At 53.2% G+C, this 17,878-nt stretch overlaps 9 protein-coding genes across 9 annotated transcripts; 7 read left to right on the top strand and 2 right to left on the bottom strand.

Moving 5' to 3' along the window:
* Positions 1 to 146: 146 nt before the first annotated feature.
* J4E79_007695 (uncharacterized protein) lies at positions 147 to 1,953 on the top strand (the record flags this gene model as incomplete). The annotated part of the gene is made up of 2 exons (XM_049356558.1): positions 147 to 543; positions 1,040 to 1,953. 2 exons carry the CDS (start codon positions 147 to 149, stop codon positions 1,951 to 1,953), a joined length of 1,311 nt encoding a protein of 436 aa, XP_049208905.1.
* Positions 1,954 to 2,136: 183 nt separating this feature from the next.
* Positions 2,137 to 2,955, bottom strand: J4E79_007694 (uncharacterized protein; the record flags this gene model as incomplete). Its single annotated transcript, XM_049356557.1, has 1 exon — positions 2,137 to 2,955. The coding sequence occupies one exon, from the start codon at positions 2,953 to 2,955 to the stop codon at positions 2,137 to 2,139; it is 819 nt and encodes a 272-aa protein (XP_049208904.1).
* A 967-nt stretch (positions 2,956 to 3,922) lies between these two features.
* On the top strand, positions 3,923 to 6,682 carry HSP98 (Heat shock protein hsp98; the record flags this gene model as incomplete). Its single annotated transcript, XM_049356556.1, has 1 exon — positions 3,923 to 6,682. The coding sequence occupies one exon, from the start codon at positions 3,923 to 3,925 to the stop codon at positions 6,680 to 6,682; it is 2,760 nt and encodes a 919-aa protein (XP_049208903.1).
* Positions 6,683 to 7,235: 553 nt separating this feature from the next.
* On the bottom strand, positions 7,236 to 7,912 carry CRP27 (40S ribosomal protein S22; the record flags this gene model as incomplete). The annotated part of the gene is made up of 3 exons (XM_049356555.1): positions 7,236 to 7,495; positions 7,729 to 7,813; positions 7,865 to 7,912. The coding sequence occupies 3 exons, from the start codon at positions 7,910 to 7,912 to the stop codon at positions 7,236 to 7,238; spliced, it is 393 nt and encodes a 130-aa protein (XP_049208902.1).
* A 637-nt stretch (positions 7,913 to 8,549) lies between these two features.
* Positions 8,550 to 9,393, top strand: J4E79_007691 (uncharacterized protein; the record flags this gene model as incomplete). The annotated part of the gene is made up of 2 exons (XM_049356554.1): positions 8,550 to 9,145; positions 9,204 to 9,393. 2 exons carry the CDS (start codon positions 8,550 to 8,552, stop codon positions 9,391 to 9,393), a joined length of 786 nt encoding a protein of 261 aa, XP_049208901.1.
* Positions 9,394 to 10,571: 1,178 nt separating this feature from the next.
* On the top strand, positions 10,572 to 11,280 carry J4E79_007690 (uncharacterized protein; the record flags this gene model as incomplete). The annotated part of the gene is made up of 2 exons (XM_049356553.1): positions 10,572 to 10,826; positions 10,882 to 11,280. 2 exons carry the CDS (start codon positions 10,572 to 10,574, stop codon positions 11,278 to 11,280), a joined length of 654 nt encoding a protein of 217 aa, XP_049208900.1.
* A 1,097-nt stretch (positions 11,281 to 12,377) lies between these two features.
* Positions 12,378 to 13,313, top strand: J4E79_007689 (uncharacterized protein; the record flags this gene model as incomplete). The annotated part of the gene is made up of 1 exon (XM_049356552.1): positions 12,378 to 13,313. One exon carries the CDS (start codon positions 12,378 to 12,380, stop codon positions 13,311 to 13,313), a length of 936 nt encoding a protein of 311 aa, XP_049208899.1.
* Positions 13,314 to 15,691: 2,378 nt separating this feature from the next.
* On the top strand, positions 15,692 to 16,468 carry J4E79_007688 (uncharacterized protein; the record flags this gene model as incomplete). The annotated part of the gene is made up of 2 exons (XM_049356551.1): positions 15,692 to 15,759; positions 15,808 to 16,468. 2 exons carry the CDS (start codon positions 15,692 to 15,694, stop codon positions 16,466 to 16,468), a joined length of 729 nt encoding a protein of 242 aa, XP_049208898.1.
* Positions 16,469 to 17,040: 572 nt separating this feature from the next.
* On the top strand, positions 17,041 to 17,878 carry J4E79_007687 (uncharacterized protein; the record flags this gene model as incomplete). The annotated part of the gene is made up of 2 exons (XM_049356550.1): positions 17,041 to 17,138; positions 17,188 to 17,878. 2 exons carry the CDS (start codon positions 17,041 to 17,043, stop codon positions 17,876 to 17,878), a joined length of 789 nt encoding a protein of 262 aa, XP_049208897.1.

The following is a 17,878-nucleotide window of genomic DNA, read 5'->3' as shown; positions in this document are numbered from 1 at the left end:
TGTATAAGAGGAGGCGTATTTGCGTAGGAGAGTATCCAAGTCCCAATCAAGATCTCCTTCATACCTCAACCTTGGAAATCTCTCTGTTCTCTGACCAAATTTGTTTCGCTTCAAAGCTTGTGTCAATCTAACAATTCCTTTCAGCCATGTCTCCAAGCAAGCTTGCGCTTCTTCCAACAATCCTCTTCCTAGTCACTCAAGCTTATGCCCAACTCAACACCGTTGATTACAACGTCACCGGATACGATGTGGCTCCAGACTTGTCCGATTCCGAGTTCGATCCATACCCTCCCCTGAAAGATGACAAGGGGGATCAACTTGACGCAGCCAATGTACGCGGCACTCGTCTTTTTGGTTACCAAGGTTGCGACGGGCGGGCTAAGGATGCCATCAATGAGGCATACAATGACTTCTACAAGCTGTCTCATCTGGACGGCTTGTACGCCAACTTCGATTGGAAAGGTCAAGCAGCGAGGGAGTTTTGGGGGTCTGAAGTTAGTCCAAAAGCTCCTCTGAACGACGAGAGAAAGGAAGAGATTCGACGTAAGTGTAGTTGTGATCGGCTTGAATCTTAGTACATGCTGATCAGACACTTCCAGAGATATATGACGCAGCAAGCTCGATATGGTCCTACCCGTGGTTGGGGAGGCCGCCATGGACCCCAGAACCGCCAGGCCGTAATCTGTGGATCCATGTGAGATGTAGCGGTGGTAACAATAAAGGCGATCCGATTAATAGGTGCGGTGACCGCAAAGACGCTCCAGTGAACAATCCGCAATGTCCGCCACCCCCAGAAGATGGCTCGCCAAAGGAGGAAGTCATCATGCAAGCTTATTCGGATGAAAATGATGGAGGTTGGTTCGGTGGCTACAGCCAGATCACCTTTTGCAACAGGTTCTTTAACGACCTTCGGACCTTGGATGAAACAACCCGGTACGCAAAACGATCTGATGAACGGAAGAACAATCTGGAGAGTTGGGACAATCGAGCGAGGTGCTTCTTTCACGAGATAACGCATCACAACTACTTTGTTAGTAAGTGGACGTCAGTACAGATCGCGAAAGACAGTGCCCTAACATTCCTTTCTCCCTCACAGACTCGGGAGGATCTGGCAAATCCCCCAATGTCGACGATTTGCGCATAATGTTCGGTCCGAAGAGAGATAGACGCACCGAAGATACCTATGGGCCTCTTCTTTCCAAAATCCTGCGTAACTTCAGGGCTGACGGCTGGTACCCCGGCCAAAACGCAGACACTTATGCTTGGTACGCCATGGCTATGTGGGCTCAGAAAGAGATTGGACATTATCCCGAGAACCCAAAGTCGAGGGGCGTCAAGCCTGTCGCACCACCTCGACGGGCCGACGGCTCCTCTCTCAACGACCCCGCAGGCCCGGCCGACTCTTCCGACGACTCAGAGGACACTGAATTGGACTACCAGCCCTCGGAAGGTTTTACGACACCAAACTGCGGCTCCAGGATGAGTGCCGTGGAGCAACCTCCTCTGCCAGTTCTGAACGTCAGTTGCGTAGATGCGTCGAGCGCCGTCCCGGCAGACGTTTTCAGTTCCGCAACGAATCAAGTCTATTCAACGTTCTGTCGCGGTACAGTCAATAACGGCAAGCAACTTGAGTGGATGGCTGACGTCTTTGGCAATCTCACCGGGCTGTCTCCGAGTCAGCATTCACGGGTCAAACGATTCGCACATTTGACGAGAGCCGATGGGCCCGAGCAGTATACCAATTGGCAATTCAAGCTCGATTGGGTGCCAGAAAAAGATTCAACTGACGCAGCTCAGTGCTACTTGGACTGCGAAACTGCTTTTCAAGCACTTGCCGCAACGCCGCAATGCTCTCAGAAGGGAGACGATAAGAACTTGATGTCACTTTCGGGACAAATCGATGTTGGCTGTGGGATGTACGGATACACTGTCAAAGGCATAGCTATCTCGTAGGGAGCGAGATCATGCGCCGGTCGGATCGAAAGTGTAGCAAGGAAAGGCGTTTGTCGGTTCTTGAGGAGGGGGCAGGAGAGAGGGCTGGGATTGGGGGGTTGTTTGTGCACTTTTGAACACAACTTACGTATCTTGTACATCAAGCAGAGCCTTCAGAGGCCTTTCCATTCGCTGACGCGATTATCAAACAAGCGCTCCTGCTGACTCATGACTGTTCGAGAGCACTTCAGAGGGCTCCAGAGCAGACGAACCAGGCAGGGCTTTACCGCCAAGATTCCGACTCTCTCCATCGTTTGGCCATGTTTGTTGAAGTTCGCCAACTTCGCCTCGATGGGTTTCCCAACTGCCAATGAAAGCTTTGCCCTCGTAATCCTCCAATCCTTTCCACCACTTCCCTCCAAGTTTGCTGTCCATCAGCACTGCAGCCTTCTCGTCCATTGTCACACATAGGAACAACCTCGACACATCGTCTGGAGCGACGTCGTCCATGCGTCCACCGGGGTACATCATGGTCGGCCACTCAGCTACGACCAGTCCGCCCGAACTAGGCCATGCGACACCAACCCACGCGTTTTCCCTCGCCGTCGGCTCAGGGAGAGCAGCCATTTCGTCCTCATCTTGCAAGTGGTCGGGTTGAGTAAACAGGGAGTGTCTAGCGGGAGAATCCCACCACTTCCCGCCGAGCAATAGTAATCGCTGAGCAAAGTCGTCTTCCTCTTGTCGAGTGGGGTGACGCTTCTTCGGTGGATCGAGACGGTCGAGGCCGAGAAAGTCGAAATCTGCTGGACAGGGCCTCTCGAGTACGACCACACCTCCGCGTGATGGCCAAGCGAATATGGTGATTTCTTCGTAGAAGTCGACACGTTTCCTGAGATCTTTGACGCTATTGTATATGGTTCGCGGACCGCACAAGTGCGTTGGACGTTGCACCGGACTTACGAAACGTGCGCTATCAGATGGGGCCTGTGGCGTGGGACGGAATAAACTGAGCAGGCTATCCATGATGAGGCCGAAATGTGTGCCGAGTGCAATGGTGAAGGCGGGGAACAGAAGATCAAGATACAATTACTGCGCCTCATGCACGGTCACGTGTGTAAGCAATCGCCTGCGCAACTGCGATGGGGCCAGGGGGGCTGAATGGTCGCAAGGACATAGTCAAGGTATCATCAACCACATTTCCACTTCTTGAAAAAAGGATAGCCTGCATACTCAAATATTGAGGTTGGTAGTATAAGCAATTTGTGATAATGGATGTACAAGTAGCGCGCACTTGATGAACAGTATTCTTTGATGTTGTCAGAATTACAACTTCTGTAAAGGAAGGTTCATTGCTCAAGCATGGCCCCTGGAGATGCTCAGTCAAGCGATACTGCACGGCGCAGAGCAGAATGCATACTGTTGTCTCTGACGTGTCGAGTCTGCCGTGGCCTTTGGCTTTCGAACCGGACGTCAGGCCGCAAGGCGTGAAGAGTCACACCCTGCCACGCTGATCGCGGACCCGCCTGTGTCGCATTGAACCATGGTCATTGCAGGCGGAACGTTGGGTAGGCGTGGAGTGATGATCTGATGTGGCACCAGTTGGGCCGACGCGACTGGTCTAGTCCATATCGGGTATAGTGCAACATGAGTGACGTAGCTGCGATTGGCGGGGAGCTCTTTGCCTGACCGGAAACCTGTACGAGGATCCAGAAGCTTCTACCGACAGGGCAGAACCCACGCCTAGCTTCGAGACATGACGAGAAACCACACGATGTCACTGACGGCTTCCTGACGCTTCGTGAAGTGTGTTGAGTAAAGCTGCCTTTACCCTATAAATATTTCTCGAGTCCTTTGTGCAACACTTCCTTTCTTCTCCAGAAATACCCAACAACAACACAACGCATACACGATTCCTGAGTACGAGCTCACGATACACGATTATTACCTTTGGCTTCGGGCCATATACACCAGGCTATAGTCACGAATCACCATGACTTCATTCGACGCCTACACCGACCGCGCCGCGAAGGCTCTAGCAGACAGCTTCGATCTAGCTAAGGGCTATGCGCACTCACAACTCACACCCCTCCACCTCGCCGTCTCGCTCATAGATCCGCCCAAGGATCTGGCCAACCAAGTCGACGTACCACCGCCGCCGCTATTCAAGCAAGTCCTCGAACGCGCGAATGGCGACCCACAACTCTTCGAGCGCAACCTCAAGAAGGCTATGGTACGGTTACCAAGCCAAGACCCTCCGCCAGAGCGGACTTCACCTTCACCTGCTATGGCGAAGGTGCTCCGCTCCGCCGAAGACTTGAGCAAGACACAAAAAGACAGCTTCATCGCCGTCGACCACCTCATCCAGTCCCTCTGCCAGGATGCGCAAATGCAACGGATCCTCGCCGAGTCGAACGTACCGAACGTCAAGCAGATCGATAATGCCATCCTGGCACTCCGAGGCACAAAGCGAGTAGACTCCAAGTCGGCAGACGCGGAGCAGGAGAATGAGAACTTGAAGAAGTTCACCATCGACATGACGGCAATGGCACGAGAGGGCAAGATCGACCCAGTCATTGGTCGAGAAGACGAGACACGCAGAGTCATCCGCATCCTGACTCGGCGAACCAAGAACAACCCAGTCCTCATCGGAGAACCTGGTGTTGGTAAGACTACAGTCGTCGAGGGTCTTGCCCGCCGCATTGTCGATGCGGATGTACCGGCCAACCTCGCGGCCTGCAAGCTGCTCTCGCTCGATGTCGGTGCTTTGGTTGCTGGCAGCAAGTACCGAGGAGAGTTTGAAGACCGCATGAAGGGCGTCCTGAAGGAGATCGAGGAGTCGAAGGAGATGATAGTATTGTTCGTCGACGAAATCCATCTCCTCATGGGCGCTGGTTCATCCGGAGAGGGCGGCATGGACGCTGCCAACTTGCTGAAGCCCATGCTGGCCCGTGGACAGCTTCACTGCATCGGTGCGACAACCCTGGGCGAGTACCGAAAGTACATCGAGAAGGACGCTGCCTTCGAGCGTCGTTTTCAGCAGGTTCTCGTCAAGGAACCGTCCATTCCCGAGACCATCTCCATTCTCCGTGGTCTCAAAGAGCGCTACGAGACCCATCACGGTGTCACCATCATGGACGGTGCAATCGTCGCATCAGCCACCCTTGCTGCTCGCTACCTCACTCAGCGCCGACTACCCGACTCTGCCGTTGACCTTATCGATGAGGCTGCGGCAGCAGTCCGTGTCACCCGGGAGTCACAACCCGAAGCGCTTGATAACCTCGAGCGACGCCACCGACAACTACAGATCGAGATTCACGCGCTTTCCCGAGAGAAGGACGAAGCCTCACAAGTCCGTCTGAAGGAGGCGCGCGCAGAGGCCGCCAACATCGAGGAAGAGCTGAAGCCGCTTCGTGAGATGTACGAGCGCGAAAAGGGTCGCAGCAAGGACATCCAGGAGCAGAAGCTCAAGCTCGAAGGCCTCAAGACGAAGCTTGCTGAAGCCGAGCGTATGCGTGACATCCAGACTGCTTCCGATCTCAAGTACTACGCCATTCCCGATGTCGAGCAGCGCATCAGCGAGCTGGAGAGGGACAAGGCCCGCGCGGATGCAGAGATGTGGTCTCACCAAGCTAGTGGAGGTGGTGAGGCTCTCATGAGCGACTCTGTTGGTCCGGACCAGATCAACGAGATTGTCGCTCGCTGGACCGGTATCCCAGTCACTCGACTCAAGACTACAGAGAAGGACAAGCTGCTAAACATGGAGCGCCACCTCCAAGAAGTCGTCGTTGGTCAGAGGGAGGCTGTCGTCTCCGTCTCCAACGCCATCCGACTTCAGCGCTCTGGTCTGGCCAACCCCAACCAACCGCCCAGCTTCTTGTTCTGTGGTCCTTCCGGTACCGGTAAGACACTCCTCACAAAGGCTCTTGCAGAGTTCCTATTCGACGACGCAAAGGCCATGATCCGCTTCGACATGTCCGAGTACCAAGAGCGTCACTCCCTCAGCCGAATGATCGGAGCACCACCCGGCTACGTAGGCCATGACGCCGGAGGTCAGCTCACCGAAGCCCTGCGCCGCAAACCTTTCTCCATCCTCCTCTTCGACGAAGTCGAAAAGGCCGCCAAGGAAGTCCTCACCGTGCTCCTCCAACTCATGGACGACGGCCGCATCACCGACGGCCAAGGCCGCGTCGTCGACGCAAAGAACTGCATCGTCGTCATGACCTCCAACCTCGGAGCCGAGCACCTATCCCGCCCCAACGCACCCGACGGCAAGATTGACCCCACGACCAAAGAAATGGTCATGGGTGCCCTCCGCAACTGGTTCCTCCCCGAGTTCCTCAACCGCATCTCCTCCATCGTCATCTTCAACCGCCTCACCAAGCGCGAGATCCGCAAGATCGTCGACGTGCGCCTCGGCGAAATCCAGAAACGCCTCAACCAGAACGGACGTAATGTGCGCATCGAGATGACGCCTGAGGTACGGGATTACCTTGGTTCGGCGGGCTACTCGCCTGCGTACGGTGCTAGGCCGCTTGCTCGTCTCATCGAGAAGGAGGTGCTTAACCGGCTTGCGGTGCTTATCCTCCGTGGCTCTATCAAGGAGGGTGAGACCGCGAGGGTTGTTCTTGATGATGGACACATTATGGTCTTGCCTAACCACACGGACAGTGAGGATGATTCGGAGATGTACGATGAGTCTGATGCTGTTGCTGAGTTGGATGCGGAGGAGGACATGGATCTTTACGACTAGAGGAATGTGAAGGGAAAGGGAGGTTGAGTTAGAGGCATTTCAGCATAGGCGTTTAGGGATTGATTGGTTTGGGAAGAGTGCCTTGGTAGAGGCACCATGATGGGATTATGATTCATGGTTTGACGATTGTTGATGAAAAGTAAAGGCGCGGGTTGGCGTTTTACTGGGTAGCATGCTAGATGACCGTGTCTTGTACATAGTTAATGAGAACCAGATTTAAAACACCTTCACCTTCGCCATGCATTAGTTATCCGTCATTGCACTGTTATGACAACATGGCGATGTCGTGATAGATGACCATCACGTTGTACAAGCTGTCTTCGTCTTTCACAGGCTACGCCGATTACGACATGGTCATGTTCAGGCACCAATCGACATGTACCATTATCCTATCCAACATTCACGAGCATCACAACGGACATGTAAATTTCCCAGTCATGAACTTTTGTCATTTCTTCGTCTAACGTTGCCAAGATGGGCTTACTTGGCCAAACGAATGCTTGCCCAAGCCAGGGTATATTGAATCCCACACCACCACATATCGAGACAGCCTCTAGTAGAAGAAACCGAGAATCTTGCCAGCAACGTGCTTCCTGCGGGCCTCCTCGTGGTCCATGATACCAGCGGAGGTGGTCAGGACGATGTAACCGAATTGACGCGAGGGAAGTAGCTTGACGACCCACTTCTCCATGTCGCGGAGCTGGACGTTGTAGCGGGGGGAGATGACACCGGTCTTGTTGATGCGGCCGTTGAGCTGGATGACGATCTTGCCGTTGCGGTGGTCGTCGACCTCCTCGAACTCGCCAATGTAACCTGAAGATAATTAGTGTTTGTTGCGGCGAAATAAACATCAGACGTCATGAAAGGGATCCGAAGACGTGTAAGTCCTCCGCAGTTAATTTATCGGACACTTAAAGCTCATTGATCGTGGGGAGTCGAGATCAGTGAGTAGTTATCAGCCCGAAGAGGTGATGGGGTTGCTAGCGGAGGAATACGCGTCTTTGGAGACATGACGCGTGATGTGAAGTATGAACGAGTCGACGTACCGTGACGCTGCATGACAGTGAGGAACTTGACGATGACCTTGGAGGAAGGACGGATCAGGACCTGGCGCTTGCCAGCCTTCTCAGCCTGTTCTGTTGTTAGCGCATGGCCATGTCAATCGCCGGCGCTGTAGCTTACGTTGTTGATGGCGTTGAGCGCATCGTTGAGGACGGAAGTCTTGACCATATTGACGGTTTAACGGGAGATTCTCTGTGGCGGAGGCGACTGAGGTATCTGCGCGTGCGTGGTTAGCCTCCAGATGCCAGAGCATGGAGAGTGCCCTTGCAGAAGGGTTCTTCAGCTCGTGTCGAAGAGGAGAAGCAGTGTCGCACTCATCCTTGCGGACGACGGCGATTGCATCCCCGGGCTCTGAAGGGCACTCGGGTCCAAGACATACCTCGTGAGGGTGCGGTGGGCGGTAGGGAAGGACGGTGTTGCGAGAAAAGTTCGAGTTTGGAAGGCGCAAATTGGTGTGGTGGACCGTGTCCTCGCTAACGGGGCTGGGCTTGGCAGCAACGACGGGACCCTTGCAGGCTCAGTGCACCCAGCACCAAACTCCTACACCTGGCTGTCCTGCCACACGTCGCAATCACGATACAGAGAGAGTATACGTCTGCCGAGCACGGGACAACATATCGCAGGGCTTATGGTTTGAACTTCACACACATGCGATGCTATCGCGCCTTCACGTGCCCTCGCGATCGCCAACTGTCTTAGTCATGACGTAGCGGCAGTCACTTTGCCTCCCATTATCCCTTACGAACCTCACGTGTAGACATCCGGAAGTCCCCTCATACACTCTAGTTCACCCCTCTGTTTCATCATGTCTGAAGCATGCTGTACCTGCGCTGCGCTCCTATCCTCTATTCCCCCAACATACGATGAGAAGACCGAGAAGCCGTCGCAGTTCGAGCGCAGACTCGACTGCTGCGGGCGTGCCATTTGCGCTAGATGTTTGACGGATAACCCTAGATTTCAAGACTACTGCCCATATTGCCAGATAGCGACAGGGCCATCAGCACTACCACCACAAGGTCTCCGCGACCCTCCTACGTATTCGCCACCGGGCGAGCAAGTCGACGACGAACTACCACCATACTCAGCAGGCAACGCGCTGCAACCACCATCTGAGAAGTCGAGGACAGACGCCGAGGACGCGCCTGATGTTCTGCACTTTGTCGACCAGAACAACGACTCGATCTTATCGCTATCGCTCCGATATGGTGTACCCGCTGACGCCTTACGCCGAACGAACAACCTTTATGCGGATCATCTACTAGCGGCGCGTAGGACGGTGCTCATACCGGGAGAGTTCTACAAAGGTGGGGTTAGTCTAAGCCCGAGACCCTTAGAGGGTGAAGAAGAAGAGATCAAAAAGACAAAACTACGGAAGTTTATGGTTAAATGCAAGGTTGCAGAGTAAGGGCATCACCTCCCACCATATAATGGACATATAGAGAACTGACATCCTCACTAGATACGACGTTGCACTCCTTTACCTCGAACAGGCTAGCTACAACCTCGAACAGGCGATCACTGCGTACAAGGCCGACGAAGACTGGGAGAAGACGCATTCTCTAGAGGCCGCGAAGAAGGGCAAGGCAAAAGAGTCGCAAACCTCAGGGCGGCGGAAGTGGGGCTTTGGAGGCCTCACAGGTCAGCTTTGATAGCGCTTCCGAGCCGATTCTCCGCTCATGGCGTTTCGCGGCGCTCCGACAACTTGGTAGAATGGGCATTACCATCGTAGTTAGCGAGCGTGTGTAGATGTTTCGAATGGCCGATTAATATACTATGCCATATATTGGAAGAACTCTTGTGCTCGAGATGGCGGAATGCACAATACAGTATTCACCTTCCTAACGATATCTCACGTGCAGAGCAGTTTGGACGATTTCTGAACTCCCATCAGCCTCTCTAAGAAAATCGACTGAGCTTACTATCAGGACATCAGGAGGATCTGCTATTTTCGTTGGTCGTTGCTTCCAAAGTCTCACTGGTCGCGTCAGGCGCTCACAGCCAATCATCGCGCAGAAGCACCCCAGGCTGTAAGCGCCCATACATCTCACGAATTAGCATCTGCACCTCAACTCTGGAAGCGCCCACGCTCCATTCGCGTTTCACACTCTGGCGACCCTGCATTCGCATCCTTCTGTATCCTCATTCGACAGCTGACAGCGCACTACAACCGCTCATGCCCTGACTCTGCCCTACCTCGCTACCAGCGGAACCACAGACAAGCCACAGTCTTTGACGCACGGTACGATCGGCACCCTGATTGAACCACAGGGAACGGCATGTGCTGCTAAATGCACACATGCGGTAATACGGCAAGACCCCATGCAGGTTAATATCGCTATTCTAGGCCTGGTGTGCAGCTTACGCGCTGCGAACAACAATACCCTCACCACAAGCCTAGCACACTGGCGCTGCTAGTCCAGGTCCGACTGATGGTCGCAGCGGCAAGACAGATTGCCGTTCTTTCTTTGCTCTTGTTCGTCTATTCCTGTACGCGAACGCCAGATGGGCTGCAGGGGGTTGCACGATGTGTTCTGTAGGCGTGAAACCCCCATTGCGACCGAGATCGTTTTAAAGGCATGTGCCACCCCCAGAGTTGTTTTCTATCCCCATCCCAGGCAAAGAAGATCGACTCGGAGCCTTAGCTTATATCAGGCCTCTTTCTGTTGCTTGCTTGTTATTTCGTTCTCTCGTTCATTCGTCCTTCATTCCGAGAAAGAAAGGTGCGCACTGGTTGACGCCTAGTAATCGATCCGATCTTTATACCATACCTACGCTCCACGTTTTTGAAATATAAAAAGCAACTCCGAGACCAACGACTATCATCACGATGAAGATCAACCCCGCTCCTTTCCACTTGGCTCAGGCCATCATCACCGGCCTTGTCGTCGTCTTCAGCATCTGCATCCTTGGCACTTCGGCACACACCCTCGATGTGTTCAACAGGCAACATCTCACAAACCCTTGGTGGGCACCGATGTGGCCTCAGCACTTTGACGTCCAGGGAACCAAGGCGCTCATCGCTTCGTCTGTCGTGACTCTGGTTCTCTGTGGTGCGTTCTTGATCGCATCGTTCCTGCCCCAGGTAAGCGACCGTCCCAACATCTCATGCAAAAGAACAGCCTCCTAACAAACATCAGCTTGCACTTCGTCAGAAATACACCCTGCGTGCTCTTCTGTCCCTCGCTACCCTCCTTCCTACTCTTCTCCTCACCCTGATCACCACGATCTGGGCCCACATGCTCAACAACAACGCGCCGGAAGTCGATACCATCCAGACCTGGACCTGCAAGATGCAGAGCTCTCAACCGCTTGACCAGGATCTGCCTGCTGACATTGCCATGCCTGCCGGAATGGGCAACAGCGACTTCAAGACCCTTTGTGGGGCAAGCAAGTTTGCGCTATACGGAACCCTTATCGTATTCCTGCTAGTGGGCGCAAGCATGGCTGTCACAATGATTACCTGGATGGCAGACAAGTGGGCAGCGAGGCAGCAGAGGAAGGAAGTTGAGATGGGCAACATTCCCGTGAACAACTAGGCACATCCCAAGGGCGATGTTAATTCGAGAAGAGATGATAACGAGACACGTATACGCGCTTGGAGGCGCGTATTATGTCGAGAGATTTGATGCATTTGGGTTATGGACCTCTGTCAGCAAGCGTGTCCAAAGGGGGAAGGCGTACCGGTGTATTGGCGTCATAGGTCGTTGGTATGTGACTTGAAACAAGGGTCTTCCTTTCAATGTACTATTAGGCAAATGAAGGCCTCTTTTGCGTTCAATCGCATCTTCTTCACAACGCTTGAGATTGGAATGAGGCATTGTGCAGCGATATTGCGGGGGACTGGGCCCAGATCAGATCGACAAGTCCAATGGACGATCACCCTGGAGTTGAGCACAGGATGCGTAAGCGTGCGTGAGCGGGAACAGGCAATCATGCTGAACCGCTGCATGGCGCTTTTGTGTTTCTGGGTGAAAAGCGAGCGTTTGCTGGACATGGATCGTCTGGAAAGTTGGACGGGCCAGCAAGCAGCCTCGGAGGAGTTGTCGCGCAGAGCAACGGCACGGCAGCGCGCGCGACAAGCAATTGTCTTTGTACCATCCAGACATTGTTCATGAGACATTGCACGTAGCGGTTTCAGGGCAGCGTTGAGACGACCTCGCATCTCCGACAATTGACAGGTTAGATAGGGAGCGAACCGCAGTGGGGAAGGCGTGAATAAGCCGGTCAACGATCATCGTTTGGTTCGCGGTTCCAGTTCGGCCGTCCAGTCGCGTCACGACTGCTGATCAGCGCGCGACTCCTCACACTTACATCAACTGCCGTCATCCGGCCAGGCCCTCGAGCGAACTTGGTTTGTCGCATTTGCTTCTTTCTCTCCCTCTTGCACTCCGACCGGAGCGTGACTCGGAAAGCGAAATCTACCCGCCGTTCCTCGTTAAGCAGCTAAATTGATCACCCGTCCTGTCATCCCGGAACCCTGTCCATCTTCAGCCCCCAAGGGCTCGAGCGTGCATCGAAGCGGCATCAGAAAGATCCCCTCTCCACCTCAGCGACACCGCATAATCCTGCCTGACCGCGCCTTCCGACCGCTCCTTCCCCCTTCACACACACATCCACACAATTGCACTCCGCTATGCAAGCTCGCCATACGTCGACCGACGAACACCGCAGCAAGAGAAAGTTCCAACCCAGCATCACAAGCTATTTCGAGGTGCGGGACGATTTCGAGGATACCGACGATCTGCGGGGCCTAGATCCGACTACCCGACCGCGACACCAAAACGCGAGGCAACATCAGCACCAGCACCAGCACAGGGAGAAACTCGCTCCTGACGTCCCCGGCCAAGTCCAAGCAGACCTCCTCAGCGTCGGCATGAGAGTGCGAAAGAGCGTGCCGGAAGGCTACAAGATCCACAAGACATCCGGCCTCCCCTCCATCCAAACCACCATGTCGCGGCCCACCCTAGCCGTCAAACCACCCCGAGAGCCTGTATCAGAAGAAGTCCTGCACCAGCGCGAACTTCTGCCCTTCTGCGGCTTGAACAAAATCGGTGGCTTCGCAGAACAACCAACAACAAACCCACACCTCTACGCCGCGAACGGCACGCCGCCACCTCCAAACTACTTCCCCCTCCCCGCCGAAACCTTCACCCAGCCCTTCTCGTCCAAAGCATCCACAGACAGCGGATACTCAACGACTTCGCAACGTCCACACAACCCCTCGAAACGCTCATGGCAGGACGAAGATGAAGTCAGGACATTAGACACAACCTTCTTCTTCGGCTCATCATCATCGACGAGGGGCATGGGCATGGGCGTCGAAGTCGACGAAGTGCCTGTCAGCCCGCTGAGCGAAACGCCGCCTCAGGGACTCAATATGCAACCGCCACCGCGTCGCGTCGCGCTGCCCAAGTCCAGACGAACAGCGCAACGGACGATTAGCGATGATGATATCGATATGGATTTTGAGAACGCGGCGCATATGGAGGGGAGGGTGGGTGCGGGTAGTGGGAGTGATTTTGAAGAGGCGGATTTCTTGAGCAAAGAGGTGGATATGGGTGGGATCTAAAGGGACCATATCACACCTACGGTCGGTTTTCTTGTCCTCCCGGAACCTTCTCGCTTCTTCGCTTCTTGTATATACCTTGGTTCTGGTCTGGTTACACGGTCTTCCCTTTTGGTTCCTCCCCCCCGACACGCGAAGCGGTCATTACAAGCGGCGCAACAAACGGCGTTCATGAACAAGCGATGTATGTAATGTCGGCGCGTATACCCGGTTTATCTTTCTTGGTTGTCTAGCTGGTAAATCTACTCTTGGTTTCCCCAAACGGCCTCCCTTTGCGATATGCACTCCTAGATCTCCTGATTAATCAACGCAGCACTATCACATATCTCTTCACTACGAACATTAAAAACCAACTCCCCATCTATCGTAACATTCCTCGTCGTAAACCCAAAACAATGGCCCCCTTCCCAGTCATTACTCACATCGAAAGTGTTGCGCCAACAAACCGCATTGCAAAGAGGGTCTCGGCCTGCTTGTATATCGGTCCGGTTGTTCTGGTTATACTGCGCGCATATGTCGATGCATTCGTCGAGGCTTTTTACTACGCCCTGCACGGGAGCCGCGACGCCGCCGGTGTTCAGGTAACTTGCATTGCAGAGTTTGCGGAAGTGGTAAGATGCGCTGCCGTAGGTCACGGTGCGGAGTGTGTTGTTGGAGGATGGGCAGTCGCGGAGGAGTGTGGGTTGCGGGCTGGATGTTGGGCCGAGGATGGTGGTTGTGCTGATGGTTTGGGTTGATGATGTGGGGGATGGTGTTGTTGAGGTAGATTGTATGCTGCTTGCAGGTATTTGTGTACTGCTGGTCGGGCTGGTCGAGCTGGATTTGCGTGTTGCAAGCGATCCCCCGACTCCACCGCCCACAGCACTGGCGATGATGATAACGCCCGCGACTAGTACGATCCAAAATGTTTTCTTCCGCAGGCCACATATTGTTTGCGGTGCCGACTCGTCGTGCGCAGGCGTGATGCTACCATATGCGATCTTGTCTGTGTCTGTAGGGGCCACCGAGTAGTGCGCGTATTTGTGTGTATCCTGGTCAGTACCACCAGCGACTTCCGGATCGGTACTGGAAGCGACCTCCAAATCAGAATATGGAAGCGATGCCATCCTGAACAGGTCGCGAAGAGGAGATAAGCGTAAATTTCGGGCACGAGGTTGAAGGAGGCGATTCCGCTGATTCTGGGGGCGCGACGTTCTCGGGTGTTTATACTTTGAGACTACTGCGGCGGGCGTCGTACAGCCACAGTAAGCATTTGGGGGCCAGAAGTCTTTTTACAGCCACAAGTCATGGATGATAAGGGGTGAACTGTGGAACTGTAGTTCTGTCGTCTCGAGATCTACCTTGCTTAGATTGATGTTACTTCACCGACGAAGGACTAGATGAGGCCCTTTATGACCGAATGCCTTTTTGACTGACATACTTCAGCAGCATAACATCAACCAATCAAAACTACCGTCAACACACCTAGTCGGAATTCCTTCGCCTATGAAGCCTCCTTCCACAACACCTCGTCCTTCTTTTCCGCCGCTCTAGAAAGCTCGAAAGGAAGAACTCGGCTGTGACGACTTCCCCAAGGTCACACTTCCAGAAACATGGGCGGAAATACTTATTAGCTGAATCAAATGGCTCATTTCATTACTTCACCAACAGATGTCACGCATTTGGATAGCAGCGGCATCGAATCGAATGATCAGGCTGATCCCGCTGTCACGACTTGTGCTCCTTCCTCGCCTCACACTTCTCCGCCGACGTCCTCATCGACATCCTATTGGAAGCCTGCCTCTACTGCAAAATATACACACTCCATCTCGCTGAAGAACTTTACTATGTTTCACATCGGGAGTCGAAGCACACCGGTAGTGTGCTGGCCGTGGATGTGTTCGCTGAAGTGCCGAACAGGTAGAGAGAGGAGAAGAGGGAGTAGATAATCCGGGTTAGGTTGTCAGGTATATGCTGAGGAGTGTTAGAAGGGCTTTGATAGGCGGAAGGATGAGGATGGAGATAGTTTGTGGGAGTGGGGTTCAGATACCTAATTATGATCATGCTAGGGGGGGATGCTATAGCGGGATGGCTGAGTTCTGCTTTTGAGCTTGCGATCTCTGGGTTATATTTCAAACCAACAGGCTCTTTGAGGTATACATGGTCTCGTGGTGTGTAATCTCTGCTGAATATGCTGCAATGTATCCCTCAGGATACACTGTGATGCGGCGCTCATTTCGACAGATTCGGTAGCTCACTGCTCGACTACAGAACCCCTTTCACTTCTTATCCGCCCGTGCTTAGCGAGTTCACGCTGTTTAGCCGCGCAAATCCGGACTCGCGACCATAAACACGCTTGCTTCTCCACTCAACTCACAACACCCAGGTCAGTCAATAATATTATGTCCACTGACTCTCAGCTGGAGCCTCCTCGCAAGAAAGCTCGCTGCTCGGCAGACGAGGGACCTAGGTAAGCAACCGCGGGCCTATCTCATGAGATATACGCTAAAGATCACAGTGTCGAATCAAAACCGATTGTCGTGCGCGTTGGTGAAACCAAACAGGAGTTCTACGTCCACAAATCACTGCTCCGCGCAAACTCACGGTTCTTCGACAACGCGCTCAAGAAAGAGTGGAAAGAGGGACAGGAGGATGCAGTTGACCTACCGGTTCACGATCCAGACCTTTTCAAGACATGGGTCAAGTTTCTCTACACTGGACGAGTCTTCGTTGGAGGGGCTGAAAACCTGATGGACAACGAGCGGAAACACTATCCAGAGCTTTGGGCATGGGAAGGCCTCTATGATCTCGGCGTTTATCTCGATGACAGTGACTTCCGAGACGCTTTGATCGACGCTATGATCGACTGGATGTGTGCTTCATGCAAGGTTCCCATGAAATTTGCCCGCTGCGTCTATCCACTTACAGCGGAGTCCTCAGCCCACCGAAAACTTGGGGTTGACGCCTTCGTCAACATCGGCCGGCGGGTTCCAGTAGCAAATATGAAGTCTTTCCCACCCGATTTCATGCGCGATATCCTGCGCGAAATCATGCCAAACCTTCGCGAGGGCCTCGAATGGTCATCTGCAGTGGACTGGTTCAAGGATATGGACAGCTGCCATTACCACGATCACGGAGACAAGCCTTGCTACAAAACCAAGCCCAGGTTTCGGTACTGAAAGCTTTTGTTGCTTTCAAGCCCAGGTAGCGATAATGAGTCAAATGTACGAAGCTTGTTTTCCCTGTATACGTAGGTAGCCCAACTTACTTCATGTACGAGATGCTGACACGCTTTAACAGTACCTGCGTATCCTGCATCACATGACTCAATCCTCGATTCCTCGGCGCCTAGTAGAAGACAAATGGTTTTGGAATTAGGATAACGACATCAGAAGTTCGGGTGCTAATGCCTTTTGCAGCATACATTGGCGTCAAGGCCTGTCATACGTCGGCGTTTGTACCACCGTAGTTGCCAGGCAGTACGATTATCATAATTCAGTACAACTTTACTGGATCTTTGCCTCTCTCTTATGCTGTCTACTATACATCCGCAACACTGTGATACCCGCTCACTCATACCTCAAGACGAATTTGCGATGGCGAGCACCATTACCTAATCGCATCTTCGCTGCCTTTACCTGTTGGTTCGGAGCTAGTCTACCACCATATAAGACGCTCCCTCTACCTTTAGACACTAACTTCCACCACCAACTCACTCCCGACGCTGCATCCTTCGTCATCAACATTCACGATGACAAGCAACACGAACACCCGAAAGCGAGGCAGCGACCAGTCAGAAAAGCTCCCTGATCCGAAGAAATTGAGGCGGGCCATGGCCGACAGACCCGGGTTAGCATGAGCTGGTTTATCATCGAGATACTTGACTGATCGATTACAGCCGCCTTCACAAGATGATCACAGTCCTCGTCGGACACGAGGAGGATTCATTTACCGTCGATAAGAGTTTTCTTCTCACTAGCTCCGAGTTCTTCAAGAAGACCCTGGAAACGTCGCCGAAGACCAACGGTCCAGAAGAAGTTGACCTGCCAGACGTCGAACCCCGAGCTTTTCAAATTTACCTTGGGTGGCTTGAAACCGGCTACTTCTACATCACAGAGGAAGATGACCTCGTCAATAATCTCATTGAGGATGACCCCGGTACTATCGACGATGACGAGTGTCGTAAGTGGAATGAGTGCTACACGCTTGGCCACGCCATACGGGACTGTAGCTTCCAGGACGCCTGTATCGATTGGATTCTAGAGAAGATGGTATTCGAAGATATGATCATGCTTCATGTACCTCTTGCGGTATATGCGATCTGTGATAAAATTCCAGCGCATCGACAGTTTGCCGTTGATGGCGTCGCTCACCTTTGGGATGATGACGATTTCGAAAACTTAGAAGACGAAAAATGGCCTCCTAAGTTCATCTTAGATCTCGCAAAGTACATGGGGTCAAATATGAGGCACAAAGACGTCGCGGATGAAGATTATGAGAAGTTCTTCGAGAACATCGGCTGCAAGTATCATGCGCATGTTGCTCTCAACAAGCCTTGCTACAAGAAGACACACCCTGCCTACAGGTGA

The sequence above is a fragment of the Alternaria viburni genome, assembly GCF_023758015.1.
Source record: "Alternaria viburni strain BMP 2772 chromosome Unknown scaffold_17, whole genome shotgun sequence".
Taxonomy (NCBI): Eukaryota; Fungi; Ascomycota; class Dothideomycetes; order Pleosporales; family Pleosporaceae; genus Alternaria; species Alternaria viburni.
Note: the sequence above shows the minus strand (reverse complement) of the source record. Positions and strands in the feature narration are given on the sequence as shown.